Source organism: Neltuma alba, unplaced genomic scaffold, assembly GCF_004799145.2.
Source record: "Neltuma alba isolate B1F8T4 unplaced genomic scaffold, ASM479914v2 tig00004510_pilon, whole genome shotgun sequence".
Taxonomy (NCBI): domain Eukaryota; kingdom Viridiplantae; phylum Streptophyta; class Magnoliopsida; order Fabales; family Fabaceae; genus Neltuma; species Neltuma alba.
Genome location: NW_021633739.1, coordinates 193 through 19,006, shown reverse-complemented (window position 1 = coordinate 19,006; position 18,814 = coordinate 193). Strand labels below are relative to the sequence as shown.

The 18,814-nt window shown below is 31.7% G+C and overlaps 2 protein-coding genes across 2 annotated transcripts; both read left to right on the top strand.

Moving 5' to 3' along the window:
- The first annotated feature begins 2,270 nt into the window (after positions 1 to 2,270).
- LOC114745024 (disease resistance protein RPS5-like) lies at positions 2,271 to 7,616 on the top strand. Its single transcript, XM_028933169.1, has 5 exons — positions 2,271 to 2,395; positions 4,709 to 4,811; positions 4,980 to 5,153; positions 5,269 to 5,543; positions 7,041 to 7,616. The coding sequence occupies exons 4-5, from the start codon at positions 5,301 to 5,303 to the stop codon at positions 7,614 to 7,616; spliced, it is 819 nt and encodes a 272-aa protein (XP_028789002.1). The 5' UTR covers positions 2,271 to 2,395; positions 4,709 to 4,811; positions 4,980 to 5,153; positions 5,269 to 5,300.
- An 86-nt stretch (positions 7,617 to 7,702) lies between these two features.
- Positions 7,703 to 10,006, top strand: LOC114745026 (probable disease resistance protein At5g63020). Its single transcript, XM_028933170.1, has 2 exons — positions 7,703 to 9,464; positions 9,754 to 10,006. Exons 1-2 carry the CDS (start codon positions 7,703 to 7,705, stop codon positions 9,828 to 9,830), a joined length of 1,839 nt encoding a protein of 612 aa, XP_028789003.1. The 3' UTR covers positions 9,831 to 10,006.
- Positions 10,007 to 18,814: the final 8,808 nt, after the last annotated feature.

Sequence of the window (18,814 nt, the reverse complement as noted above, 5' to 3'; positions counted from 1 at the left end):
AATAGTTACTTCCAAAAAATGGAAGTTCCAAGTTCAAATTAATTTTTGGGCTTAGAAAAGATTATTATTATTATGATTATTATTTTTCCAAAAAAAAAGTGAAATTAGAGGGGGCCATATTGAATCCAATAAATGCAAGAAGAATTATAATATGAAAGGGAGGCTTTTTTTTCAAAAGAAATATGACAATTTTCTTGATTAGGAATTTTCCAAGCAATTAATTAGGAAATTTATTTTTAATTTGGTCAAGAAGAACACCAAAATGTAGTTTAAGGGCCTGTTTGGTTTGAGGGGAGGGGAAGGGAGGAGAGGGGAGGTTTTATCCTCATCTTGTTTGGTTTGATTAAAAAAAAAGGGAGGAGAGGATATTTAATGATCCCTTGTTTGGTTCAAGAAGGGGAGGGGAGGGATAGTAATAATCAATTTACTATTTTACCCTTACATATTAATTTATGTTTTTTATTGATATATTATATAAATTAATTTACATCTTAATTTAAATTATATAATTTAATAAAAAATTCAGTCTTATCATGTTAATATGTGTATTAAAAAATTGGTACAGTAATTTTTATTCTAATTAATATAATAATATATTTAAAATAATCAAATTAACAAATTTTATATGCTTTAAGAGAAATAAAATTTTATTCTCTTTAGGCTATCTTTTTTCCAGCTTTAAAATATATTTAATAAATAATATATTTATAAAAAACAATTAATTTTATAATATTATAATTTTTTATTTAAATAACTTTTTATTTTTAAATTATTTTTTGTAATATATTTTTAATTATAATAATGTATTTTTTTACTTAGGATAATATATATTTTATTTGAAAAAAATATTATAATAATATATTTTATGGGTAGAAGTAGAATATTAAAAAAACTATAAGAACATAATGGTCCAAAAATTTGATTCCCTTCCAAAAACTCCCAATTTGAAGGGGAGTTAAAATGATGGAAGGAAAGGGAGGGAAGGGGACATTTTAGCTTCCCTCCTCTTCAAAATTTTTGGCCAAATGAGGGGAGGGGTTCATTTCCCCTCCCCTCCCCACCAACCAAACAAACCCTAAGATAAAAGAGTGACAAGAGCCCATTTTAGGCCCAATTTGAAGGAAATTGGTGTCACTTTTGTGACCAGCTTGCTATGATGTTGTTATTATTATTATTTTTGGTGGACGAAGAGTGATGACATCACTAAACCTTAGCTCCTCTCGGGAATTCTATTTCTGCAGGGATCTGCATTTTGTGCTCATCAGTCTCATGAGCACGGAGTGCTCAACACTCAAAATGCATAGCGTTTTGAGTTCTGTGCGTTTTAACTTTTATTTGACTTTATTTTTTTGTTACAAAAAAATTTATACTACCTCAAATCATTAATAAAAAAATTAGTTTGATATTTAATTTAGACTTAAATATAAAATTCTAATCCATTTTATCTCTCATATATATTCATTTTTTTTAATATAGTTTTTATAATAATTGCACATGTTAAAGATTTAATCAATTGTTGGTTCCAGTGAATACACATAATTAGTAAAAGGTATTTTAGAAAAAACAAATACTTATTTATTATAAATGACTAATTTAGCTATTTTTTTAAATACATTTGAATTAGTTAAACTAACTCTTATATTAAAGTTCCAAAGAAGTATGTATTAAAATTATTTTTGGTTAATATTTATCTAGTACTCAAAAATATCTTTTTTTAGATATTTTCAATATCTTCAAGTATTTTATGATTCATTTAGTACCTTAAAATATTTCTTCACATGCATTTAATGTTTTAAAAAATTTTCTATTTCCTAATATTGTATCACAAAGTATTTTAGAATACTGAAAAATATTTCAAGATATTAGATAAATCATAAAAGACTCTAGAATCTAGAGCCTGAAATATGTTTTAGGTAAGCCTAGTCACAAAGTATTTTAGAATAATGAACACATATAAAAAAATATTTTAAAGTACCAAATAAACCACAAAATATTTTAAAATACTGGATTCTTAAATATATTTTCAAATGCATTGTCAGAAAATATTTTAGAATACTAAATACATATAAGAAATATTTCAGGATATGATAAAATATTTTAAAATATTAAATATATGTAAAAAAATATTTCAGAGTATTAGATAAACTTTAACTAAAAATAATTTAAATACATATTTTTTTTTGTAGTAAAAAAAATTTCTTAAAAAAATAGGGGTCTCTCATGACGTTTTGAGTGTTGAGCACTCCGATGATGAGCACGAATGCGGATCCATTTCTGCAGCGTCTTCTTGAAATATCTCGAGGATACTGCTTGGCGGCGTGGTCTACAGTGCCCATCTCTCTCTCAGAGTTAAGCTCATCTTGGCTAAGCTGTCCGCATATCTATTGCTTTCTCTGTAAGTATGTTGAAATTTCAGAATCCAATCTTGCTGAATTACTTCTCGTATGTGCTTCGTTAAAGCGGGATCCCCTGCTATTTCTCTTTCACTATTTATCTGCTTGATTATGGCTTCTGCATCCGACTCGATTAAAATCTTTTTCAACCCCAGATTCCAGCATAGTTTTAGTCCTTCTATGATTCCCCAGATCTCTGCTGCCGCTGCATCACTTGAGTCTAGCTTACATGTGAATCCTCCCAGCCATTCTCCTTCAGACCTTCTTACTACTCCCCCGCATCCTGCTTCTCCCGCCCTGTTTCTCATTCCATCCGTGTTCACTTTACACCATCCAGCTTGGGGTGGGTACCATCTAACTAAAACTATTTCCCCAGTTGGGCTGCTTTCAAACCATTTTTCTTGCTTGTTCATGTAGTTCCTGCGGTACTGTTCAATCGCTTTCCTCATATTCCACGGTATTTTTGCATCTGGGTCATGGATCTGTGAATTTCTGCACGGGATGTTATTATTATTATTATTTTTTACACGGCTTTGGTTTAGCCAGCACATGATTAGAAATGGGGTGGGGTGGGGTGGGGGAAAATAAATAAAGGGAGAAAAGGGAGAGAAATTTCTGGAACGAGGGGGGTTGCAAGACACCAAAAAAATTTACCGGCGACCTACCTACAAAGTCGCCATCCGTTACTCTGTCCTGGTCGCCTTCCTTTCACTCATCCTTCATCTCCCTTGATCGCTGCCTCTTCCTCTTTTCTGCATCATCAACTCGTCTCCTTCATTTTCTGTTTTGTATGTCATGGTGGTGGATGCTATCCGTGTGGTTTAAGCAAGGAATTGGGAATATGGTTTAATGGAAGATGGTGGTGGGGGTGTCCGATTGAAGTAGGTAAATATCCTTTGCATCTTTTGGTTTCTTTTCAAATTATAATTTCTCTCCGTTGCAAGTTGGGTCTGGTTAAGGAATTGAGGCGGAAAATTTTGTGAGGTTGATGGGTTAGTTGAGATTTGTGTGATTGATGATTTATGGACTATCGTGATTTTTATTTACTTTTGTACTGAATGTATGCACACCAGGTGTTTGACGAATTGTATGATGGATAGATATGATTTATTGTGAGGTATAACGTTGAAGAATGTGTTACTAAATTGAACCTGAGGCAAGTATTCTCTATAATAATAAAGCGTTTTGGTTGATAAAGGAATGTATGAATTGAATTGGTTTAAATTTAAGATTGTCCGAGGGTTATGAGTAGAATTGTGGATGGCACTTGAAGTGTTTGTTCAAGAGAAGAATTGGATTGGGAGGCTAGTAACATTTGCTAGAAAGCTAAGGCTTATGCTATAGAAGGGCAAAAGGAACTTAATTGAAGTTTAAGTTCATGAAGGGAATAGTGGGACACCCATATTTTTCAAATATTGTTTCATCAAAACAACTTCATTTCAATTGTACCATTATTCGTTTTTACTTGTTTGATATTGTAAATTTCTTTTTACAACTTGAAATGCTCTTGTTTGAGTTATTATTACTCGAAAAAAATGATTTTTGTTCATTGATGGAATTTGAGATTTTATGAACTTTTATGCTGGGGTCTTTTGTTAAATATTCTTTTTACATGTTTTCAATGATAGAAAAGATTCTTTTTTACTGATGATAAATTGGCTCCACGCATTCTTGAAAATGATTTTTGTGAGGACTGAGTACAGAACACTGGCTGCTAACAACGGTGCTATTAGCCCTTGGCGTGCTATGGTAATATCGAGCTCACTTGTTATTCGTGGTTTCAGCCGTGCTTGTTATTCATGGGCATTGTTCCCACATTTGTTATTGGGGGCTTCGACTACGCTTGTGATCATGAGTTCAATCTCACTTGTATTTGTAGCTTCGACTGTGCTTGTATTGGTGCGCCGTGGTTAATATTGAGCTTGCTTGGTACTCGTGAACATTGTTCTGAAGCTTGTTTCATAGCTTCAGCTACGCTTGTACTCGTAGCTTTAACTGCGCTTGTTGGTTATTTACCCTCGTGGATTGTGTGTCCATGCTTGTTGTTTCTTCGGTTGAAGTCCTCCATTAAAAAATGTTTTTTAACTCTACTCGTGATTTGATTTCAGAAAAACATTGTTAAAATGCCTTAGAAATTTTTGTATATTGAAAATATTTTATATTTATATATATTTCATGTTATGGTAATTTTTTTAATTTAAAAGTAGCCGTAAATCAACCTTGTTGTATTTATACAAGTTACTTATTTTAGTATTTGTTTTATCTTATTCTTATTAACGGATGCTATTCACTAGTAAAATTTATTTTGGCCTTAGATAGCACAGTTAACCTTGCGCCTTCAAACGAATGGTGAAAAAAGAGAGGGGGGAAGAAAAAAAACTCATTGCTGATCAAAGCTTAGAACAACCACTAATTGAGGTAAAACTGAGTTACATTAATGTAATTATTTATTTATTTTTTAGAACCTCTACATAATCTATAAGCAGACCCTTGCCTTCATTTATTATTCTAAATATATGAATATATGTTCGTATTGTTGTGGGAGGGAGCTCCTTATTTTGTGTTGTACCTGTGAGTTATTTGCAGAATTCTACTAATGGCCGTATATTTTGATTACAAGAGATCTATTCTATATGAATGGTATTGTAATTATTATGGCAAGTGTTTATTCATATGTTCTAAGGCTTTAGGAATGTGAGTTCTCTCATATTTCGTACCGGTCACCCCTAAATTTTTGGGGTGTGACACTTGGTGTATGAGGTAAGCCTAGATCATCATACATGTGGTGTTCTTTCATTTTGAGGGAAAAATATTTATTGAAAAAAATTCTGACTTTAGCATTTTTCTGTTTTATTTTGGATGAATGCAAGCTTAGCATCATCTGAAAGATCAAAGTGAGAAGCAGATATGGAGAAATTGGGAGATATCATGTGGGATATTACAAAGTATTTGTGTGGTTGCGCCAAACAAGAAGCTGGGCTTATTTGTAAGTTGGAAGGGAATCTGCAATCTCTAGAAAGTAAATGGAAAAAGCTTGAAGCTGTGAAGAAGGATGTGGAAGCACAAATTGAAGAAGTTGAGGGTATCAGAGAGGGGCAAAGGACATATGAAGTCAGTGGTTGGCTCCAAAGTATCCAAAACATTCAAAAGGTACGAACTCTTCATTTTACATTTTTTTTCTTTATTTAGTATGTGGTGTTTTTATTTACTTTGATCGTTTCTGTTCATGAATTAGATAATTCCATGTTCAGCATCAATGATGTTGTTAATTAAGTAATCCCTTAGCTCAATAATTTATGATAATTTAATTTAAATGTCTTAGTTCAAACCAAGCTAGTTAAGAACATTTAAAATTTTTTGGATAAGTGTGAAACTCATATTATATTGAATTTATTTGAAATTTTATCACAGTATAAAAACAAAACTAGTTTCAGTACTCATCAGAGTGGTGAGCACCCCAAACTTATTATATGCTCATCATATCTGAACCATCCAGATCTGATTTGGATGATGCGGATTTTTTTTTAAATAATTATTTTAATGGGTATATAATGTAAAGTAAAGATGTATCTTTCTTAAGGACATAATTAAGTAAACAACATTACCTTATATTAGCATAATTAAAACTTAATTTGAAAGCATACGTATTGTGTACATAAAAATTTGATTTATCCGTATCTATATCGCAAGCTGTCCAATTATTCAGTTAAAAAGAAAAGTACGTAGAAATAAATATAATTAGAACACTATGTACACTTGATTATCTTTTGTATACTATTAAATACATAGCTAAGATAATACTTCAAATCGAGAACATGTATTTGTGAGCATAATGGTTTTATACGGTTCTTCATTCACTACTCATAACAGCAATGAGCACCATGTGCTCATTATTGTAATGTAATCTGGACCATACAAAATATCATGTAGATGATTCAGATTTAAAATTTTTAATATGCAAATTTTTTCAATAATAACTTTATTTTTTTAAAGAAGTGTTAGTTATAATATTATATTTAATTTAAATGTGTTAGTAGTAAATCAAAAGTGATCTAAACTTTTCCTTAGCTATGGAGGGAGGAAGCAGAGAGGGGAGGGGGAAACCCAATGTTAGTAGACTGTTAATTGAAAGGGGACACATTGCTCCACTTTTTTGCACTCTAAAATGTTTTCGGGTACTAAGTGTACCTTGTAAAATATTTTAGGATGTTGAATACACTTTGACCCTAATAAAAATACAATATTCTCTACCTTTACTATAATTTTGTTGAACAGAAAAATAATAAAATATTGTACTGATGTTTTGATCATTTTTGTTTTACAAAACATATTTTATATTTTTTGTTTTTCAAAAACTGTTTTCAAACATGCTTTTTTTTGTTTTTAAAATTATTATAAAAAAAAAGCTGTTTTGTCAAATGGAAACCAAACAAGCCCAGCCAAAATCTTTAACAATATCATTCAGCTTGTTCTGTCAAAAAATTGTCATTCATATTTGGCCAAAAAAATTCCATTCATTTATATCGAGATACATAATTTTTTATCTCGATATCAAAACTTAATATGAAAGTGTGCTTAATTAGTTTATGTAAAGATTCAGAAAACAGGAGAAAAGAAACATTAAACTTAATGATTTTGTATTCACAGGAAGTAGAAGATAATCTATATCAAGGAGTCCAAGAAATCCAAAACAACTGCCTAAGTAAGTGTTGTCCCAAGAATTGCAAGTCAAGCTACAAGTTGGGAAAGAATGTTGCCAAGATGCTCACTAAAGTAGATGATCTAACAGCCGAGGGACAAGGATTTGTTAAGGGTTATCCAATTACGCGCAAGCCATCGCGTAAAGGAATTGGTCAAATACCTCTTGAGGAGACTGTGGGGCAAGATTTGATATTTGATAAAGTATGGAGTAGAATTGAAGCAAATAATGTTGGTGTCATAGGTTTATATGGGACTGGAGGGGTGGGAAAGACCACTTTATTGAAGAAAATTAGTAATGAACTTGGGAAGAGAAAGCCTGATTTTCTTGTGATTTGGGTGGTAGTATCCAAAGAGCGTAACTTGGATGCAATCATGGATACTATAAGAAAATCAATAGGAATTGGAGATGTTGCTTGGAGTTCTTGCAATAGTCGAGAAGAAAATCTTCAAAGATTTTGCAAGCGTTGGAGCGGAAAAAATTTGTTTTATTGCTGGATGATGTGTGGGAGAGATTGGACTTGAATTTGGTGGGGGTACCTCATCCAACAGATTCAAACTCTGAGTCCAAAGTGTTACTCACAACACGATTGAAGGATGTGTGCGCAAAAATGCAAGCTCCAGAACCACTCAAAGTGGACTTTTTGAATGAAAAAGAAGCATTAGAGTTATTTCATATCAAAGTTACAGAAGAAACTTTAAACTACGACCCTAGGATCAGAGACCTAGCAAAAGAAATGGCAGCAGAGTGTAAAGGGCTGCCTCTTGCGTTAATTGTGGTAGGAATTGCCATGGCTGGTGTGGAAGATGTTAACGTATGGGAGTGCTCAAAAAATAAGTTGACAAGTTCTCCATGGACCAATACAGATTTCGAGACAAAATTTTTTTCCATCCTTAAGTTGAGCTATGATCAGTTGCCGGATGATACTCATAGAAATTGTTTCTTGTATTGTGCATTATATCCAGAAGACTATGAGATTCGGGTCACTGATATCATTGATAAATGGATAGGGGAGGGGTTTATCTGTAGAGATATGACAAAAAGCATACAAGACATTCGTTATGATGGTCAATCTGTGATTGCAAAGTTGAAGCTTTGCTGCTTGTTGGAGAGTGTTGAAGATAATGTTGATTTAGGTCGTTCGTTTAAGATGCATGATATGATTCGAGAGATGGCATTGTGGTTATCTTGTGACCAAGATAAAAGAATTAAAAGGGTTCTTGTACAAGGAGATGCGATAACAACATCCCATGATGATGTTGAAAAATGGAAAATTGTTGAGAGGATTTCAATCATGAATAGGGGAGTACAGCATGTAGCACCTGTAACTTATCCTAATTTAGTAACATTATTGTTGAGGCATTGTGGTAAACAATATTTGCAAAACCTGAAATGCATGACCAAATTAAAGGTGTTAGAACTATGTTGTCCTGATATATGTGAACTTGAAGAAATTAGTGAGTTAGTTTTGTTAGAATATCTTTTTTTAACGATAAATGGATTTGACTATCCCAAGGAGTTGAAGGAGTTGAAGAATTTGAAGAATTTGAAGGTATTCAATTTGTCCTTGAGAGATGGTAATATTGTAAATATTCCATCGGGAGTGATATCAAGTCTTCGACAATTAAGAGTGTTGAGAGTTTATTACGACGGGGAACTTGAAAAAAATGGTGAAGCAGAGGAAAAATTCATAGAGGAGGTGGAATCTTTGCCAAAACTTGAGGAAATAAATGTTGGAATAGAAACAGAAAAAGGCCTCAACAAGTTACTTCAGTCACGTAAATTGCAAAATTGTATATATGCTCTTCGCCTCGGTGGTTTGGACACCATAGAGATGCCTTTATTATTGGCATGCATTTCAAAAATGAAGCACCTCCAACAATTGGGTCTGCTTGGATTATCTGGTTTGAAAGATTATTCTGGTATTTATGATGACACTTATTGTCTAAGGATGCTTCAAAGCGTGCTTATCTCTAGTTGCCATTCCTTAATGCATGTCACATGGCTCAAGCATGCTCCACATCTTCAACAACTTGTCATTGGTGACTGTGCATCAGTGGAAGAAGTGATAAAGGAAGATGAGAATGAGGATTCTTCTTGTGTATTCTCTTCTCTTGTAAACCTACATCTGTATGGAATGCCAAAGCTTCAGAGCATCCATAAGACCGCTTTGTCTTTTCCTTCCCTAAAAACCATCAATATAGGAAGATGTACAAATCTGAAAAGGCTACCACTTCATTCCGACTCTGCCAAACAACTAATTATCCGCGGACACGAAGATTGGTGGAACAGTTTGGAATGGGACGCCAAACACAATTTCCAATCAAAATTTCAGCCCTTCACGTCAGATGACGTCAACATAAATTTTCAAGGTAAATACATTAGTAACATCAACGCACACATTATCCTTTACTGTTCTTTTAATTTTCATGGCGTAATATAATTTTACGCTTTATGGATATAAAAAATAAGCATATTGTTTTTGACATGTATCAAAATGTTGGCCCAGCTCTATCCTTTATTTATTGAATGCTAAAAGGTAGCCATTGCATCGTGTGATTATGTATGCGTGCAAATGTTTGGTTGTGATTCCTTCATTTCTTTTCTCTTCATGAAATTATTAATTGTTTCTTCAGTTAATTGGCTTTTTATAATTTGCAGATTGGTTTACTGCTGGGGGATTGGATTTCCTCATTGGTTCTTACGACTTCCTTGATAATGATATCACTGAAGGTTGATTAGCTTCTTTTTAAAATAAATTAAAGGACCACCAAACATGGTGTGTGTGTATTATTATTGATGTTTTTCTTATTTTGCTTTCCTGTTTGTGTAAACTTTTTGATTCACCATTACACCCTTCTGTACGTACAGAGCAATGGTCATTGGTCAATAATCTATTTTGCGTTTTTCCTTTCTTGGTGGTTATAATAAGACTCTAAATATTGATCAACAATTCACTGAAATTATTCGCATCTTGGAAACATCTCTTTTGTGAAAATTAAAAGCAAAATTATTCAACCTTAGATCTTACTCATTAAATCAATAAATTAATATTTTTGACCAATCTAACAGTGAAAGAATCTAAGCTACGTGGTTTGGGAATTTAAGAACTCGTATTCATATTTTAACGTAAAATTATATGTTAAGTAATAATTATTTATATAAATAATATGTAATAACGAGGAAACGAAATATTTATTTTTCAATCAAAATATCTTTCGTAAAATTAATTTTAATATTCGTTTAACAACTAAATATTAGCATTAATAAAATTAATTCTTTTAATTATGATAGGGCTAGATGTTTCAAGAACTCATTGTAAACAGTTAATTATGTAGTTTTTTTCAAACTTGAGTCGGATAATTTGGAACAAAGAAAAGACTTGAGTCGGATAATGATCATTACAAACCATAACTAGTTGCAAGTTGCAACTATTTGTAATTATCTGGAAATTTAACAAAGAAAAATTATTTAAATTAATACATAACTGATTACAATATTTCTATTACTAAGTGCTAATTAAAAATTATGATGTATGACCAATTCATTTGTGTGAGGATCAAGAGACCAAAGCAACTCAAAAGCGAAGGTAAGAACTGAACTCTGACCACCTTTCATTTTTCAGGACAAGTTAATTTCAAATCCTGTAAAGGTACGCCAAACGAACCATGAATATATGTTACTTTTTATATTCTTTTTATTAGTTACAGATAATTGAATTATTATTTTAACTAAAAAGTAAGTTAAAATTAGTTAAAGGTAATAAATATGTAAGAAATATATATTTTTTTTAATAAATATACCCTTATTTATAGAAAGGATGAGTGGGACAAGGAGATTAGAAAGGCATATAATTTAATTAGTTGGGAACAAAAAGGCATATAATTTAATTAATTGGGGATGTAAATGAAAAAACAATGTATACAAAAAAAATTAATTTATAAAAAAAATTTTAAAATGCTCCAGCTTGTAATTTTTTAGGTGTGATCATCATTTAGGAATTATGAATACCAGCAAGCTTGGCATTTATGCACGTATAATAGTAAAGGCGAACTTCCTAATACAAAACCAAAACCAAAACCAAGTATTAATTCATAATTAATTACTTAAAACACTAGGAAATTAATGAAGCATAATAATAGCGAACAAATCAACAATCCAACTAGATTTCAAACAAGTAAAAAATATGCAGTGAAATATGTTCAAAGGCCTAGCAAGCCCAAATTAAAGGAGCTCCTAAACTCAAAAGAAGACCATTGCATTCCAAGCCTTAGTATCTGTTCCACAATATATGAGTATTAGCAAATACCAAAACTAAAACATATCCTAAAACAAATCCAAAACCAAACCAAAACATATCAATTGATGAGGAGTTTTATTATAGGATTCCTTTCTGTATTATTATAGCATTATATTAATGTGTTTGAACGACTTTTAGAACAGATTGAGGGCTTATTTATGTGTGTGTTTTCTGTTGGTTCTGAATCTGAAGTAAGATGCATCATTCATTTAATTTCTTATGAATAGTATAGATTTCAATAGATTTTGGATGATATTTTCATATTGATGATTCATTTCTGTTTATTAATGAGTTTCTCGATCTTCATCCTATTGCCTTATTTCTTCTTCTTTTAGTTTAGGCTGCCAGTATTATCCGGCCATTATTTTATTTTCCAATTAATTACCATCCTTCTGCTTTCAGTTCCGTGTAGTTATAATTGCTTAAGGTCAATAGTCTTTTGTTCTATTTAAAACTGTTTCAACTTGCAAGTCTCTTTCTTGGTGATATTGTAGTTCTATGGTGTAATGTATGTATATTGTTGTCCAATTTCTTTTTCCTGCTTTATTCTACCAAGCACGGTGGTGTGGTTCTATTTATTTATTAATAGATGTGCTTCTAACCAAAGAACAAAAGATTGGACTGGACACTAAACTGGTCAAGGTTGAAAGGTCAGTGCGTCAAACCAAGGTCAATACGAGATCAAACCAATCATATTAAAATAATATAATTTAATTAAAAATAACAAAATACAATAATATTAATAATCACTAATAACAAAATACAAGGAAGTGCAATAATAGTTTGATTGTAATAATAATAAAGTATAACAATATTGAGAATGTTCATCCTTACCATTCCTCAATAACTAAAATTAATAATCATTGATACCAAAATTATTATTAAGGTTCACTCAAATCTATAGTAATTGAAATATTAGAAGTTAAATTAGGAACAATGGAACACATAATAACATAATCATTCAACCCGATTGATCGCCGATTTACCCTAGTTTCTACCGATTTACTCCATGACCAATTTAGTGCTTAAACCAGATCACAACAAGTGGCAAGTTTGGTCTAATTTTTTTCCCTTTATTTTTTCCTTTTAGAGTTAGTGCTTGTATATATTGGTCCCCATGTCTGATTTATAGAATTTTTAGCTTGCACAATACTCAAAATTAATGTTTTTCTTGCCTTATCAAAGAAAGAAATCATAGCATTCTAAAGAATAAATCAATGTCCATCTTATCAAAGAAAAATAAAGATCAAGTAAGACATCAGATGCTTCAATTTACTTTTCAAATCCCACCAATTTGTATCATCGACTGTCTCATGCAAACTCATAAAATATTGCAATGTCTTGGTGTACGAAGTAAGCCCAAACTATCATACATGTGCTGTTCTTTCATTTTGAAAGAAAAACACACACGAAGAAATGACAAAAAATTTATGAAAAAGCTCTAACTTTGGTATTTTGCTGTTTTGATTTTGGATTAAATGCAAGCTTAACTAGCATCGTTTGAAAGATCAAAAGTGAGAAAAGCTGATATATATGGAAAAACTGGGAGATCTCATATGAGATATAACAAAGAATTTGTGTGTTAAATAATGGAAAAGACTTGAAGCTATGAAGAAGGACGTATTTTTTTTTGGCCAAATATGGAGAAGGACGTAGAAGCTCAAATTGAAGAAGTTAAGAGTAGTAGAGAGGGGGAAAGGAGACATGGAGTTGGCGTTTGGCTCCAAAGTATCCAAAAAATTCAAGAGTCACTCTTCAATTAATACATCTATTCTCTCTCTCTTTTTTTTCCCACTTATTTAGTATGTGGTGTTTTTATTTATTTGATTGTTTCTGTTCATGAATTAGATAATTTTCTGTTCATGAATTAGATAATTTCCAAATTCAACATCAATAATGTTAATTAAGTAATTCAAGTTCTAAATACTTTGCTCAATAGTTTCTCATAAGTTAATTTAAAGTTGTTAATTAGTTGTAAATCGAAAGTGCTCTAAACCATTTTTTTTATAAAAAAAAAATGTTGTTCAGACCAAGCTAAGCACTTTTAAAAATTTTGGCTAAGTGTGAAATCTATATTATATTGAATTTATTTGAAACTTCTTCACAATATAAAAATATCATGCTTACAGCTACGTGTCCTCTAATCAGGTGTACATATTTTTCTAATTAAATTTATCTCTACTTTTCTTTTAGCTGAAAAATTGGGCAGCTTGTAAAATGGATACTGATAAAGTGATTGAATCAAGTTTTTATGTATGTGATGTTGCATCTAACTAAAAATTTCTCTCCTATGTAATATAAGGACTAAAATATTTAATTAGATTTTAAATATTGTAATAAACGGCATAGGAGTATTTTTTTTTTTTAATTCATTCAAATGGAATTTAAATTAGAGATACCAAATTTAGAAAGCACATATAAAAATTTAAAATTATTTATTTATTTCTCTATTTAAGCCTAATTGACATACTATTTAATTATGATATTTCATATATTCAAATTCTAATTAAGATATTGTTTAAATTTAAAATTATTTATTAATTTGTTCATTTAAGCCTTCAATTGAAATCTCATTTAATAATGATGCCTCTCATTTAATTTAATATACCCAAATTCCAATCAAAATATTATTATGAAGAAATTATTTCTAACTTTTTTATTCACATGAGAATACGCACCAGCCAAAAAGCCCAAGTAACGAAAGCAAAACTGCGCATGAATGAAGTTTCAACGGAAAGAAGATGTTGAGGCTAAAAGCAACCATTATTTCAAATCATATAAATTGTATCAACAAATAAACCCGTCCATAAATTTATAATGATCTATTGTAATTAAAATATACTAAGCTTGGCATTTATGCCATTTTAATGGCAGAGCGAACTTCCAAATACAGAACCAAAACCAAATACTCTTCCGGTCCTTAATATAAAACCCATTTAACTAATTTGATTAGATTAAAGAAGTTAGATAAGTTAGTTAATTATAAATTACTTAGCCCAAACTAAAAAGGAGACCATTCCCAGCCTCAATATCTTGTCCGTATTACGAGTATTTGCTTGTTAAAGATTGCACCAAGCTCATTTGCTTCATACCTTTTTTCTCAATATTTCTATGTTCCTCTTAGCTTTTTCTAAGCCAGCGACTAAACATATATGTTAATAACAACAAAAACTCTAAATGTAAGGTATTTGTATTTGTAATTGAACACTCTAAATTTAATACAAGGTCTTTTAAAGTCAAACTGAGTTGAACAATCCAAAATTTTGCTTATTTACATATAGGGACCGAGTATGAGTTTGAATCCTAAATCTCCATTAGACAACCTGACTGGACGTGGCCCATAAGGCCCATTGGGCTTTCCAACATCTCCAGCATTTATCTTCCTTATTGTCAATTAACTTTTCTTTTGTCAATTATCAAGAATATGACGTCTTGATCTCTCCATACCAAAATCCTGGATTAAAATTTGGTAATACTGACGTATATTCGATGAAGGCTAAAGTTACTGAAACAAAAGAAATCCTTGTGTGCACACAATATCCTATTACTGGAGATTTTTCTTTCAAGGTTTCACAAGAGTAAACTTGACATTGTGAAAGACAGCCGTAGCAAATCATGATTTCCAAACATTCATACTGAATCTGATAATACTCTCTTCCCCCTTCTATGTGCAGCAGTATATGATATTTGGATTGACTAATATCTTTATATAACATCTATTTTCAATAGTAGACAACCACCAAATACCATACAATTTCCATTGGTGGAGCCTTTTTCAGCATCTCCTCCCTCAAAATATGCTAGCTCAGATTGCTACCATATCCACCCTCAAAGGCTTGACTTTACTATGGTTAGCAGCCAAAAGTAAACTCCTATAAAGCGTACGATATTATAAAGCATAAGATATTTTAAGTTTGTAACTGAAAAGGTTTAATTTCATTTTCTACAATGAGCACAATGGAGAGAAAAACAAATCACCATTAAAACATCAAGAGAATCAAGTTGTCAAGAACAAGATCAAAGAGTCTAAAACCATAGAACACTCAACAATCAGCTTAAATATGGATACAGATAAAGTGAAAAGAGAATCACTCCATCCTAATACTTTGTTCCATTCCCAAATCTTAGGTATCAAAGACTGTATAAGCAGAAGAGATAACCAAGTGTGTATCTTACAAGAGGCAATGCTGGCACGTTGGGAGGCACAGCAAAATTGTAAACATCCTTATCAAAGATAGGGCAATGAGTCAAAGTAGCATATTCGTATCTGTACAAATTATGAAAGTGTTTTTAAAGTGAACGATATAGAGGAGAACTGTAACTGCAATGGTGAAAGGGCCAGAACTGGGTCCTTACATATTTTGACTCTTGGTATTGGTACTCGTAGTTCATAAACACTTTGATGAACAGGACTCAACCTCAGCCCCTCTCCAAAGGAACTCCTTATACATCATTATAAGAAATGCAATCATGATAATATCAATCATAAGGTTAAGTAAGGAGAACTTAATATTTAGAATATAAAATATAAAGCAATCGTGCCAATTTCATTTGCAAAGTGTAGTAAGTAAGAAACAATAACAAACATGTCATGAACATAGTGGGGGAGCCCAAAGCTAATGCTGGATATATTTGCAATCTGTTAGATGATGAAGTATGATAAATTTCTATTAGACCCATATAAAAACTCTGATGAATGATAATGACAAATTATGCTACTTGACATGTTCAAAGAGATAAAGCATATTTGTCTGTTAAATCACCTTGAGACAACAATAAAGGACACGGTGTATGTGTCATAGAATCATGGTCTAAAAGACACTTGAATGATGAAAATAACTGAATGACTGTAGTTTCTTAAAATTAAGAAAGAATGAAATGCATTACCTAATCAAACCACAATAAGAGATGGAAGCCTATTAAACTATCACCCCATTGAACAATAGTGTTATCCTCCTCCTCCTCCTCCTGCTTCTATGGTTATCAAGGATTTCTTAGGAGGAATGATCAGATTTTCAGTGAAACACAAAAGGTTCCTTTAATCCAAGGCACAAGATGAGACCCTGGTGGAAGAAAAGGCAGTCATTAGCTTTGAAGTTTTTCATAGCCAAACAGAAATACCTTAAAATATTATCCCCAGTCTCACTTGAGAAAACTTCATCCCCCCAAAACCAGGAAATTTCATTTGCCCCGATTTAAATGTTCAAAATGTCAAGCATATATATTGTAAAAAAATATAATTTTCTTATGAAACATTCATGTGACATACAAGCTTACATAAAATTTGCTGCTAGAGTATAATTTCTATGAACATACAGGCTAATCAAAACATGGTGCAAGAGCATTTGAGAAAAACATCTTCAAAGAAGGAGAAGTCATTATAAATGTTTGCAAAACATTCATATTTGGGGCATCCTTTTAAAGACCCAAGTTTAAGAAAATGGTCTAAGCACATTTTAGTGACACATAAGAATTAAGCTTAGGTAAGTCTAAGCACATTTTAGCAGGATAACATTCTAGTCATCTGGTGAATTAATGCTCTGAAACTTCAAAATAGTATTGTTCCCATTAGCACGTCTCAGTATCAAGATTTCCCCGATTTATCTGGACATTTATATTGAGAAAACACACACACACAAATAGAAACTGAGATTATAAGCATGCTATCCATTCATATGTTGATAATCACCACGGTGACAATTACACACATGATTGATGCATAAAACAAATGTGCGTGTGTGTGGGAATTTATCATAAAAATCCTTAAAGGTGGTAAAGGAGGGGTAAGTAACATTTGGCCGAGGTCAACAAATAATGAATGCAGATGGGAACATGACATATGCAATGCCATTAAATGGAAGTCTCAAACGTTAGTGTTGGTACAAGTCAGGAGCAATGACTCAACGTTCTCACTATCAACAATATGATCCTCTCTTAACACTAACTATACAAATAACACCGGATATTGTTAAATGATGACTCAAATCTGATATTCAAAACCCAATAATAAAGTATATCATTTTAAAAGTAAGAAATGCCATATTTTTGCTTTAAAATAAGGTTGAAATTCAATTCTGATTAAACTATTTGATGGAAAATATATTTGAAGAGATATTGAGTTTTATGATATTTAAATCAACTATAAATACTGTTAAAAAAATTAGAATTATAAGTAAGTCAATCTAAAATAACTTTGAGTGAGAACTTTCAAAAAAGAAATCCTTCAATTCAAAACCTTATCATTTTAATTTTTAATAATAAACTCCATACCTCACAATCAAAAAAGGGTACCATTTTTATTATTGAAATGGCCTGGTTCATGTCCTCTACCATGCGACCCCTGTTTAATCACATATGGAGAAGCACATAAGTTCATGTCTATCAAAGTTCTGTCTTAACATATAGGCATCACTTTAAAATGAAAGACAAATGGCAGCTGACATTTACCATTTGTCCCATCCACAAATAAAGTGCATCAAACTTACATTAAAAGTTTGAAACAGAAATATTTTATTACGATTCCAGCAAACTACTTTTAAATGGAAGTCAAATGGTATCTGCCCTTTAGGCTTTGTCGAATCACCAAGTAAAATGCAGACACATTTACATGAAACGAAAATAAGTTCCTGCTTGATTGTCTACAATGAAAGGACGACTTTATCCTAAAATATGTGGTTAAATCCCATTCGATTCTTTTGGCATGGTTTTCGCATGTGAACTGAAAATTACACATGATAACCAAAAAAAAAGCAACAAAATTTTCTACTATGCCCATAGAAGAGGATTTCTATTATTATCCCTGGCACCCAGCACCGCATGTTTGAGCCTACCTCCTACACTCGGAATGCCAACAAAGAAAACAAACATATAAGAATTGTGAATCAACTTTATAGGACAAATACATATAGAATAACTATTTATTATTAAGTGTGAAGAACTTAGTATACACCAGTGAATAATAGAGCACTTGCAAAAATGAAACTTTGCTCATAAACGATGGAATGAAAATTAAAAAACATAATAAAGTGCAGCAGAAGCCCACGCCTGACAGTACATAATACAATAAAATAATTCAAAGTTTAAACATGGTATGAAACGCGTATTACATATCACAAAGTCCCAGAAAGTTGCCATAAAAGTTGCCAAAATAAAGTCCAGTCAATAAACAATAATAAAAATATTCCAAACTAAGAATTGATAACCCACTTGAAACTGGGCCTTAGCAACCTCGCAGACCTTCCACTTCTTGTTACCAGGCCGTTTCTGCCCTTTGAATTGCTGGAAACACAAACGCATCCCTTGCTGATGTGTAATCCACAAACGTGTGAGCCAGATTCGATTGCTTCTTGTCATGCTCAAATTTCCTGCCAAGGAAACATGCAGTCATGAGCCGTTAATATGTGCAAGATATAGAACTAATCT